Source organism: Gambusia affinis, linkage group LG19 (assembly GCF_019740435.1).
Source record: "Gambusia affinis linkage group LG19, SWU_Gaff_1.0, whole genome shotgun sequence".
In the NCBI taxonomy this organism is placed as follows: Eukaryota; Metazoa; Chordata; class Actinopteri; order Cyprinodontiformes; family Poeciliidae; genus Gambusia; species Gambusia affinis.
Window position 1 is genome coordinate 15,512,366 of NC_057886.1, and position 11,910 is coordinate 15,524,275.

Below are 11,910 nucleotides of genomic sequence, written 5' to 3' on the forward strand. Positions count from 1 at the left end.
TAGACAGGAAAGGACTTAAGGATGGATGCTGCTTTCACGGACATCATGCAAATATCAAATCCTCTATTTTGAAACTTCAAAAATAATGACTTCCAAATCCAAATAGCATGAACGTTTCACTCACAATTAAACAGCTCACACCGCGTATTCACAATTTTTAAAATCCATTAATTAAGCTGCACTTTTTCCTAATACCATCATTTATTTTTACAAAATGTAACAGAAAACAAAAAAAATAACATTTAGTTGAATTTAGCTAATACTTTAATAATATGTCGTGACCACAAAGACGAACTTTTAAATAAAAAAGTGAGAAATAAAAACCGGATAATACATTTTATCCGGTTAGAACTATGTTCTAAATGTACTAGAAGTTTTACAAAATTACTTATTTAAGAAAATCGCACATCAGAGGTTTATTTTTTTTTAAATAATGTGATTCCAATTTTTCCGACAGCAAGTGAACACAGCAAAGTTTAACAAGGCTGAGTGCCTGAAAGTCATTTGTTTTCGATGAATCGGGCGGACTGGATTGGACAGCCGGGGGTTCCGCCCACAAACACACAAGGTGGAGTTGAAAAGAAAAAAAACACACTGGGCCAAAATGAAGCTGTCAAACAGCCGCTTACAATTCAGTAAAAGAGGTTTGGAGCTGGTGGAAACCGTCTGAGCACAGGAAAAGAGAAATAAATGCTGACAAACAACAAATTGCATTTGATTTTTATTTGATTTTAAATAACATTTAATACGAGAACCAGAGCTGCAACTTTGGCTTTCCTGAGACCCGGAGTTGCCTGCTAAAACCCCCGCGGTGCAAAAATTTCGCCTCGGAGATGTAACAGGGTCGGCCTCGGGGAGCAAAAGTAATCGTGCTCGGTTTATTCTAAAAATCAACGGTGCGCCACCGCAAAAAAAATGGTGTTGAGTCGGCGCAGCGAAATGGTTGGATGGAGAGGGGAGAGCTGCTGCGCGTTGAGTGGAGGGAGACTGCGAGTGAGATGGAGGCGGGGGGAAGGACCGTCTCTGCGGGGACTGGAGCCCAGCATCGACGGCGCAGTGCTGGCTATAGTTCAACCCTCCCCTTCTTCCTCCACAGCGACACTGGCTCACAACGAAACGGGTAAGGCACCACAAAACTCGGTCGGTTTCATAGATATACTACCAAGAAGCTCGTACAAAAAACGTTGGAAAGTTTACAGTTAAGCATTTAGTTGTGGGGTGGTTGTCATTTAAACCCCCTCGCACGGCAGTTTCTTTGTAGCACCGAAACAGACCGACCGTTGTGGAAGGGTACAGACGAGGTCGGCCATACCCGAATTACTTATCCCGAACAGTGGGGAAGAACCGCGTTGTAAGACCCGAAGGTATGTTTCATTTTTACTAAAAAAGGGTATCCGACGACTACTTTAAGCAAAATACTTTCATCGAAACTGAGACATTTGTGATGTAACTGGGGTTGGCGTGGGGACCGAGCCGTGGTTTCCGCGCCGATACCTCCATGCGGCTGTTGGCGGAACAGCTAGCCGCTACTCTCGGCCAGCCATCAGGGATCTCGGTTTAATATCTCACCGTACAGAGACTCGCCCTCCCTCTCCCCCTTACTCTCTCTCACCGACCGTAGCCCAGAACCACCAGCGACGACCGAGCTCGAAGAACCCGCCTTCTCGTCCTTGCTTATGCGCTTTTCGGGTGTAGGGGAAGGGAGGCTGCAACGCCCCGGCTTTAGCTCTAAGCTCCGTTGTCAGTGTTTGCAGTGCGCCATTGGACCTTGTCACGGTAGGTTTCCTCACAGAGCAGAGCGGGGCTGAAGCATGGCGGACCTGGAGCTGTTTTTGCCGCGCCAGAGAAGCTGCTCATACTCCGATCTTAGCGTCCTTTCTGAGATGTAACCGAGCATTTAGGATCCGCGTTTTCTCGGCAGTTATGTTCTGGTCCGTCTACCGATGATAAAACTAAAATTAATGAACAAAAAATTAGGTTAACGTGGTGTTTTTCCGTTTAATATTTTTGCATCTCTTTCTGCGGCTTAGCAGGTCATTTCAACTGAAAAAGGTTAGCCAATCTTGGTCTTTGCCTATAATTCTGCGAGATATCACTGAAATAAAATTGATAAGTTTGTAAATACCAACTAATGTAATCCAGATCATACACGGAGAACAGACAAATATAATTAAATGATCTTTCTAACATAAAAATGTGATTTTACAATTCAACTGAATGTACATTTATTTTTCCACATGGTAAACTGTCTGGTTGTGTACTTAGTACCGTTGTAGTTCCTTTTAAAGACATCCATATGTTGTGCGTTTGGTTGAAATTGGCGAAACTCGATGGCAGGTTTTATATAATTTAGTTTCTGGATTATCATACGTGTTAATATAAGTGGTTTTAATCAAGCTAGGTCACGCGTTTGAGCTGGGGCCATCAAGGACAAGATGAACAACGAGCATCCGCCATCATGGAAGCACAGCTCGGCTACGCCTCGCTGAAGAATGCTCTCGGTTTTGCTCCACAGATCCGCCATGTTACGTTTAAAACACGACGAAAGTGTTCTCAAAATACGTAAAAGCGCTCATTTTTACCTCAAACGAATATTACTTCGACCTCCCTGCATGTTTTTGGAGGTTTACAGAGAACAAAAAACGATTAAAAGGTTCGCATGACGGAGCCAGAGCCGCATCCAACGGTGAGGAGGCGCCTCTTCCGAGTGGCGCATTTGGCTGCAGTGCTTCCAAGCCACCATTCCTGCCTCTCGGAGACCGAAAGCAGATCCCCCAGTCCGTGGTCAGCTGGTCGCCTACAGCTGCCTGTCTGTCCACGTCTATTCGCTTCCTCCTTCCGTAGATCCTCCCCAAAAACTCCGCTCCGACAGAAAAATCCTCCATTACCGAGCAGACCGAGGGAGAAAATGGTCGCTACTGTGTGTCCACGATACTTTTGTTGTGGAATAAGGACAGAGCTAATTCGCCAAATTCCGGTTAGGGAAAAAAAGATCGTCTGAGACTCCTGTTGTCGTAGCTAGTTGTCCTAGTTTGAAGCCGTCCGCAGTGTTATTTGAGATTTGAAGCCGTCACAAGCAATAGCCTATGTCTCACCATGTAGCGTAAACGTTTTAGGGGCGGTGTAATGAACATAAAACATCATGCAGAGGCAGATTTACATTCACAAAGAAATTTATCTTTTTTTTAATCCGCAAATTGATAACTCGCAATCTACTTTTTAAAAACTGACTAGAAAAAACCTAACTTATTTGACCACTTATTTTTTTTTAAAGGGCTCTAAATTTTTTTAAAATTTGTTCCTTTTTAAGATTCCACGGAGCCAATACACGAATGAATAAAAACAGTTTATTTTTTAATTAATAATTTATTCTCGTATAAAATCACATTAGTTGGTTGAAAACCTTTTTGTATTCCAAGCATTTCTGCAATTTCAAGCAAAATGGATCTCCTTTGCGTACTTAAATGATAGTTTGATGCAAATTAATTTTCTTACACTAACTGCTTGGACATTTATTTAAACATTAGAAAAAGTTTAGAAAAATATTTTGAGTTCTGGACTATTGAGTTTGTCCATAATCTTTCAATCCACCCATTGATCGACACATTTCCTTCATGTCTTTCTGATTGTAGTTTAGTAAAACAAATAAATAAATCAGGTTTGGTATTTAAAATGGACATAAATTGCAGTAAATTCATTAAAAAAATAAGCATTTAAAACAGTCTACACATAAGATGGGAACCCTGGAAATGTATGTAAAAAAATATGTAAACAGCATGGTAAATCTTCTATTCTCATTGTTACTTAATTGCCGTATTTAGAGTACTTTGAATTTTATACACAAGTTTAAAGCAAAGATACAGTAAATATTTGTAGTTGAGCATTAAAAGTGAACTAAATACATCCCAGAAATAAATATTCTCTAGAACCATGAGGTTAGTTTGACAAAAAGTTTGTCTTTATTTGCAGATTCAAGACTGTATAATCACAAATGAATGGGGACATGGAGGTGGTGGCCCAGGACCAAGGTATGATTCTCCAACAGCTCTGTTGATTTCAAACCTTTTTCATACCATTTTCTTGCCCATCCGTATATTTAATAACATTTCTGTTGTTCTTCTGTAATGTGATCATAGTGTGGGCGCAGGAGGACCTCCTAAAATTGCTGGATTCCATGAAAGTGGCTCTGCCTCAGAAGGATCTGACAAAATACAAAACCTCTGAGTCCCACCTGGACTGGCAGAAGGTAGCCTTCAACTCCTACACAGCAGAGATGTGCAAGCAGAAATGGCAGGAAGTCTCAAAAGAGGTGACCCACATTAAATGACTTCAATCTCAGACTAAATGTTCAGAGGAGACCGCATTTCGAGCCAACCCATTTGTTTTTATTTCATAAAGATCCGGAAATTCAGAACTCTGACAGAGCTGATATTTGATGCCCAGGACTACATCAAAAACCCTTACAAAGGCAAGAAGTTAAAGGTGAGTTGCACTCAATACTTCTAACAGCAAAGCTACCAAGCTATGGAAGTGAAGCTCAAAATTCAGACTCTTTTTTTTTTTTTTTATCTTGTCTTTACACAGAAACACCCAGATTTTCCCAAGAAGCCTTTGACTCCTTATTTCCGTTTCTTCATGGAAAAGAGGGCCAAGTATGCAAAGTTGCATCCTGAAATGAGCAACTTGGACCTCACTAAGATCCTCTCCAAGAAGTACAGGGAGCTCCCTGACAAAAAGAAGGTCAGTTAAGTGTTTTTTTTTTTTGTCCAATGTTAAAGTTTAATTTTTACATTTAAACCTGTGGATTCACTTTAACCAAAACTTGTTTCCTTTTTGTTTCAACAGAAAAAATATGTAGAAGACTTCTTGCGTGATAAGGAAACATTTGTGCAAAGCATGATGAAATTCAGGTAATTATTATTGCAGTTTTTTAAAAAGAATTTATTAGTTAGTTCATGATATCCCACTTTCTTGGTAAGCCCATAGCTTTTTTTTTTTTTTTTTTTTTTTTTCATTAAAATTAACTAGTATATCAGTGGTTGTTTTACTTGCATTTCCCCAAATTTCTGAGCAATAAGAACAATAAGGCATAAATAACAAAGGAGGAATATAAAATATGCAAGGCTTTAATATTTATTAAATCTTTTATTTAAAACAAAATTGCAATAGTTTTTGCACGTTTATTTCTAATATATTTAATGTGAGGCTTATATTTTTTTTGTTGTGTGTAGTTTTGGGCCTTTAGTTATTAAATGCTTAAATTGATAATGTGTGTAAACAGGGAAGACCATCCAGACCTCATGGAGAGCATAACTAAGAAAGGCTCAAATGTCCCAGAAAAGCCCAAGACGCCCCAACAGCTGTGGTACAACCATGAAAAAAAGGCATTCCTCAAGTCGCGCCCTGATGTAAGCCAGAGTCTGAAACTCCCGCATTCCAGTTTGATTATTGCTTTCTGAAAAATGTTGACCGTTTGCGTCTCACAACCAGGCGACCACCAAAGACATCAAGGACAGTCTTGGTAAGCAGTGGACGCAGCTGTCTGACAAAAAGAGGCTCAAATGGATTAGCAAGTCCCTGGAGCAACAAAAGCTGTACGAGGTGTGAGGATTTGGTTAACTCCAATATGGTGGGTCTGCACAATAGTTTAGGTTGGTTTTTATAAATGGTTTCACGTTCTGTTTTTCTAGGAAGCGATGAGGGAATACATCCAGCAGCACCCAGAGCTGAACATGAGCCAGGGAAACTTCGCGAAGTCCACCCTGACCAAGGCGGAGCGGCACCTCAAAGACAAGTCCGACGGCCGGCCTGACAAACCACCTCCGTAAGCTCCAACCGTACAAACTCTCCATCCAGCTGCTGTGACACACTTACTCAGAAATCTCTTATGAATGTTTTAGAAACGGTTACTCGATGTTCTGCGCCGAGCTGATGTCCAGCATGAAGGACGTTCCGAGCACGGAGCGCATGGTTATGTGCAGCCAGCGGTGGAAGCTCCTGAAGCAGAACGAAAAGGATGCGTACCAGAAACGCTGCGAACAGGTCAGTCCGACAGCAAATCATGAAAAATCTCTGTCCAGATCTCTTCATGGGTTTTTATTTGATTCCATTTGTTTTTTCCATCCAGAGGAAGAAGGAGTATGAAATAGAGATGAACAGATTCCTTAGTGTGAGTTCCCAGTGTTTGGTTCTGTTATTTTCTCGGTAAGCATTTAGTTTTTATCTGAAAACTAAGTGTTTGTTTTTATTGTTTCAGACCTTGTCAGAGAAGGAGCAGCAGCGAGTTCTGGGGGAGGATAAGATTGGTCTTAAAAAGAACAGTGCAGCCAGCAGTCCTGCCTCTAAAAAGAAAAATGCTAAAACAAAGGTAAAGCTAGCATTCTTTCTTTTGTTTCTCTTTTTTCTTTTATTTTTACTAATTTTCATTGAATTTGTAGGCAAGTACAGAGAAACCCAAGAGGCCCATCTCGGCCATGTTCATATTCGCTGAGGAGAAGCGAGCCAAGCTGCAGCAGGAGCGCCCCGACATTCCTGACAGCGAGCTCACCAGACTCCTGGCCCGCATGTGGAACGAGCTGCCCGATAAGAAGAAGGTAGCGTGTCTTCTGCATAAAATTATTAAAATAAACATCCCGACAAGTCATTGTTCTAACATTTTCTGCTATTTTTCTTTCTCTCTCTGATTCAGGAGAAGTATAAACGCTTGGAGGCGCTTCTGAAAGCCGAGTCTGAGAAGAAAGAGAGGGAGGACAGAAGTCGCCTGCCGGATCCGCCCAAAACGGCTCAGGAAATCTGGCAGCAGAGTGTCATAGGGGACTACGTTGCCAGATTTAAGGTCCGAATGATTTCAGAGACACAACCTTCTAGTTTGTCTGTTATTTTTTTCCACAAGTGAAATTTAAACGAGCCCTTTTCGTGGCAGAATGATCGACCGAAGGCGCATAAAGCCATGGAAACGGTGTGGAGCACCATGGAGAAAAAGGAGAAGATTATGTGGATCAAAAAAGCTGCAGAAGACCAGAAAAGATACGAAGTAAGATATAATTTTATTTCCAACACAAAGTAAATGTATTTTATTTGGTAGGAAACACAAAATAGCGCATAATTATGAAGTGCTGGGCTGTTACAGTGAAGCATTTCAGAGTTGATGACGAGAGAAAGTCTAAATTCTGAAAACGAACCAGATTACACTCATTTATCATGTAAAATACATTGAAATTTGTGAACTTTTAGTGAAAATGTCTGCAAATGGACCAGTAGGAACTAAACTGACTCATCTGTGTTTAACAGAGAGATCTGTGTGAGATGCGATCTCCTGCTAACGCCATCCCATCTTTGAAGAAGATGAAGTTTGAAGGAGAACCCAAAAAACCGCCATCGTAAGTTTTCAACGTGACACTTTTCTGTTTTAAATGACTATAAAGGGATGTAAAACTTTGATAAAATCTCATCCTGTTAGAAACGGGTACCAGAAGTTCTCCCAGGAGATGCTGTCTAACGGCGAGCTGAATCACCTCCCGATGAAGGAGCGGATGACCGAGATCGGCAGCCGGTGGCAAAGGCTGCCGCTGAAGGACAAGGACCGCTACAAGAAGATCGCAGAGGAGAAGCAGAAGCAGTACAAAGTCCTCCTGGAGCAGTGGCTCGCTGTAAGAACTGTTCTAAAATAAACATAGAACGTTTTAAATTAGCTTCACTGATTTTTACTTTACCTACATCTCTTCTGCCAACAGAGCTTGTCTTCACAAGAGCGAAATACTTACAGAGAATACAATTCCCAAGTAAGTCTTTACCTCTCTCGTCAGCAGTTTGCTTTTAAAGTGCTTTCTTTTAACTTCTTTGTCATTTTGTACAGCTGAGATCTTAAATTGTTTTGCATTTGATTCTCAGAAAAGAAGAACTCCAGCAAAACCAGGAGGCACCAAAGCAAAGATTAAGAAATCTGTGAGTCTTTGAGTTAATTTGTTCGCTTGAAGTCATGAAGCTCGTTTTTCCTAGCCTAAAAATGTGCTTTCTGATAGGACACGGAGGAAGAGGAGGACGACGACGATGATGAGCGGGAGAAGGCTTCATCTGAAGCAGACTCCTCCAGTGAGGAGGATGATGATGATGATGAAGATGACGATGATGTGAGCGAAATCTCTAATTGCTTAACAGTATCGAGTAAAAAAAAAACCCATGAATGCAAATTTTTTTTCTGTTTAAAGAACGATGAAGACGATGATGATGACGACGACGACGATGATGATGATGATGATGAGGTGGACGACAAAGAAAACAAATCGGACGATGACAGCAGCAGCGACTCTAACTCCGCCGAGTCGTCGGAGTCGGATTCGGACTGAAACATGGCCGCCGCCGCCCAGAGACGAACTAAAGCAGCGCTGAGCTGAGCCAAGAGTCCAGGGAGCTCTGCCACTGTGCCAACCCTGCTCTCCTCCCACTAGAGGGAGCTCTCCTTCCCCTCCTTATTGCTTCATCTATCGTACACCAGGTTTACGTTGCTGCTCCAGAAGGAAGCCCAGCCCTGAAGTCAGTCCGATTCCCTCCTGGGTGTGACGGTCACAGCTGACGTTATACCAAAAACAGCATCCCACTGGTTTGGTGATGTCATGAACATTTCTTCTCTGAGTTTGGTTATTTTATTTGCAGGCTCTATAGTAAAAATTAGAGTTAAATGTTTCAGGTAATCAGTTTCCCTCCAGTATTTTTTTTTTCCTGACAAGGAGGTTGTGGACAGAACAGGCTTCAGAGCCAAAGAACACAGTTTGGTGGATCACTTCATGAAGAGGGGGGCAGGGAGCATGTGCAGGGCACTGAATAATTGCACTCTTTAGAATGTTTCTTTTAATTTTTACTTCTTTTTTTTTTTTCATGTTTTCATTTGATGTAGATTTTGTGATTTGGTTCTGACAACGGTGGTATTTTGTTTAGAAATCAAGCCATTAAGAATGTTTTTCTGTCACTGGAAGTTGCTTGTCTTAGTAGATTTAGCATGTTTTCCGTCAGAGTGGACGGGGCTCCAACTCATTTATACCGCTGGCAGATTTACAAATTAAAGGCATTTTCATTCAGTCGAGATGTTTGGCTTTGATTTGAACTGATGCAGGCATCTCTCGTTATGTAATGAGGACAATGTTTTGTCGCATTTGGGCGAGGGGGGATAAAAATCTTTGGGTTTTTTTCCATTTTAACGAGACATAGCACGTTGAAAATTATTTATATCCTTTTTTTAATAACCAGTGGACAAATGTAATGTTTTGGCATTACAGAAAACAAACCCCTCCAACAATTGTTGACTGACTTTGTGCATTAAATCTAAATTTGACTTCACATTAGTGAGAATACAATAATTGCTGTAAGTTTTGGTAAACGTATTTAGTTCAATCCACAAAACATTGGAAATTACTGCTGCAACAATCAGTTTTTACAAAATAATCTAACATGGTCCATAAAATGTAAAAACATCTGAAAATATTTAGTAATTTCTTTATTTTCAATGCCCTTCAATCTAAGATTGTAGATTTTCTGTGTTGGAAAATGTTTTTTCTGTGTTGGAATTTACAGTCATATGTTGAAGTTTAATCAGATGGTTTAAAATACATTTATTTCCAGGTGTAAATATTTGGTAACATCACAGCATCCAGGTAGGTCTCCAAAACAACGTGTCTCATAGAATTCATTTATCAGTCTTAAAACAATTCTGGTTGTTTGTCTGGACCTCAAAGGGAGCCATTTTTGCAGTGGTCTACATTTATTTTTTAGTAATTTTCTAAACAATATACCTTTGGATTATTTTTATTATTATTTTGTTTATATGCTTCCAGGTTTTTGTGAGCATTAATCTTCTGCTGAGGACCTGAATGGTTTCATTTTTTTAAATTGAGTTTTGTTTATTTCAGTGGCTGTCATGACTTTGGGTTTTGTCTAATGCCCCCCTCCTAAAAAGTGTGCACTTAATGTAAATCTGTCCTTCTGAGTTTGTGTGCACGCATTCACATTACTGTGTATATACGATGATGTGTGCGTGTGTATTTCTCTTTTTTGCTTTAATGTTTGCTGTTGCTGTTTTCTTGCAAACCGAGATGTGACTACAGCGTACATCTTCGTGCCTGTGTGGGGGCATCATACCAACACCATGAATGTACATATTGTTCAGTTTTTGGATCCCAACCTTCCCTAATTTGTGTCATTGTTTCCCTAATAATGGACAAAACTTCCATCATTTTTATTCTGATTGATTACTCTGTTATTGATCTGTATGTGATGGAATATTTTGACTGTATCACAGACTGAAACAAAAACCAGCGTGGGCTATTTAAGTAACTTGAGGAGGGGAACAAGTGACTGACACAAAGGGAGTTACTGGGTGGAGCTGAGTTACCTGAAAATTTGGGGTTAAAAAATGTAATTTTTCTGTAAATACTGTTTTTGTTTTTTTTATTTTTTATTGAGTGGATTTTGTTTTGTTAGTATGTTAATTTCGCAATCCCTCTTCTGTGACTTCCAGGGCCAGTGAGTCTTCCACTCACAGGAGGAGAGTTTTTAGTTGAAGGTCACCTGTTTTACTTGTTTCTTCTCTTCCCCTATGTTGGTTTGTAGGGATATGTATGACAGCAAAGCTTTACAAGTTTGTACTGCTGATCATTTGACAGGATTTGATGTTTTATATAGCGGAGGATGTTCTTATGTCCTTGTAGTTTAAGTATTTGGGCAAATAAAAAAGATTATCCTTAAAAGTAAGTTTGTCTTTAAGAGTGAGTGAATGGGCAGGTGCATATGCTTGTCCTTTCTCTTTTTTTTATTCATAAGTCTAATTCTTCTGAGTTTCTACAGAGAAAACTGATGAACATTTCTTTAACTAGTTTTAAAATACTTCCTATGTCCTAAAACCATGGTTATAGCTAATGCTATATATAGCCTTAGTTTGTAATTGAGGTGCTCAGACTTGGCTAACAGATTGTGGATAAGGAGCAGCTATCTAATGTAAGCTATTAACTATTCAACTCTAATGTAAAGTCACTCTTGCCAGTTTAAAGAGGAAGCAGATGAGCTGAGCTTTCAAAATACAACAAGTACAGATGAAATGGGAATCCAATGTAATTCTGGTAACGAATGAATAAGAGAGCCAGCAATTTTCACCTGAACAGTGCAAAAAGTGATACAAAAAGCATCCATGTATTATTATTTTTTTTTTAGCCAAGATTGTTGAAAATCTTTTTTTTATTTAAAATATATACATATATATATTAAATTACAAAAAGTTTTTATGGCAGTACTTAAGCAACATCAGTGTTTGCAATTATTGTTTTTAATAAATTATAACAAATTGATTTTTTTTATGGTATATTCCTATTATATTTCAAGGGATCAAATCTCTAGATTGTCACTTTTTTTCTGGTAAACTTTTATAATTTTATTGTTTTAACTGCTTTTTAGATGTCCAAAATATGTTTCGAAGACTGCTGCATAAAATTAAAGCTCATGAAAAATGTAAGCACCTCACATTGACTGGGTGAGGGTCAAATTTCCTCTATGCCAATGTGACTGTCAACTGGGAGTGGATTGTCAGAGTAAAACATTGGATTAGATGTAAACAAATACAAAATTTTTAAATTTTGTATTTGTTTACATCTTGAAACTTTTCAAGTGTAACGTATATACAGTATATAGTTCAGGCCTACAAAATAATACCAATACTGACTACGCTAATTCCTGAGTTGTGAGAAGTGTATTGCTAAGAAATAAGATAATGGAAAAGAAAAATTGCTCAGATATAAGATGAAAAATTCAGCTCGAATACACCATAAAACTAATAAAAGTCGGAGCTTCTCTACCAATCCCAGCTGCAAAATCCAATATGGCTGCTGCACATATAAAATAAATTGACAGACTGAGAGGAAACCCTAT

The 11,910-nt window shown here is 39.4% G+C and overlaps 1 protein-coding gene across 3 annotated transcripts; it reads left to right on the forward strand.

Annotated features, from left to right (window-relative positions):
- The first annotated feature begins 32 nt into the window (after positions 1-32).
- ubtf (upstream binding transcription factor) lies at positions 33-10,743 on the forward strand. Of its 3 annotated transcripts, none has more exons than XM_044099855.1 (21): positions 33-1,776; positions 3,970-4,028; positions 4,137-4,309; positions 4,399-4,482; positions 4,585-4,740; positions 4,846-4,910; positions 5,282-5,408; positions 5,491-5,601; positions 5,691-5,824; positions 5,901-6,042; positions 6,128-6,169; positions 6,257-6,367; positions 6,438-6,593; positions 6,689-6,835; positions 6,923-7,033; positions 7,291-7,379; positions 7,460-7,649; positions 7,734-7,781; positions 7,891-7,944; positions 8,022-8,129; positions 8,208-10,743. In XM_044099855.1, the coding sequence occupies exons 2-21, from the start codon at positions 3,992-3,994 to the stop codon at positions 8,343-8,345; spliced, it is 2,223 nt and encodes a 740-aa protein (XP_043955790.1). In that variant the 5' UTR covers positions 33-1,776; positions 3,970-3,991; the 3' UTR covers positions 8,346-10,743. The 3 variants fall into 3 exon arrangements, with proteins under 3 accessions (XP_043955790.1, XP_043955791.1, XP_043955792.1); XM_044099856.1 differs by having other exon boundaries at positions 33-1,364; XM_044099857.1 differs by having other exon boundaries at positions 33-1,120.
- Positions 10,744-11,910: the final 1,167 nt, after the last annotated feature.

Bases quoted from the DNA above. Each gene is read 5' to 3' on its own strand.
- ubtf (XM_044099855.1), top strand. From the start codon at position 3,992: ATGAATGGGGACATGGAGGTGGTGGCCCAGGACCAAG. The intron at 6,170-6,256 runs GTGAGTTCCCAG...TTATTGTTTCAG, and splicing joins AGATGAACAGATTCCTTAGT to ACCTTGTCAGAGAAGGAGCA. The intron at 6,594-6,688 runs GTAGCGTGTCTT...TCTCTGATTCAG, and splicing joins AGCTGCCCGATAAGAAGAAG to GAGAAGTATAAACGCTTGGA.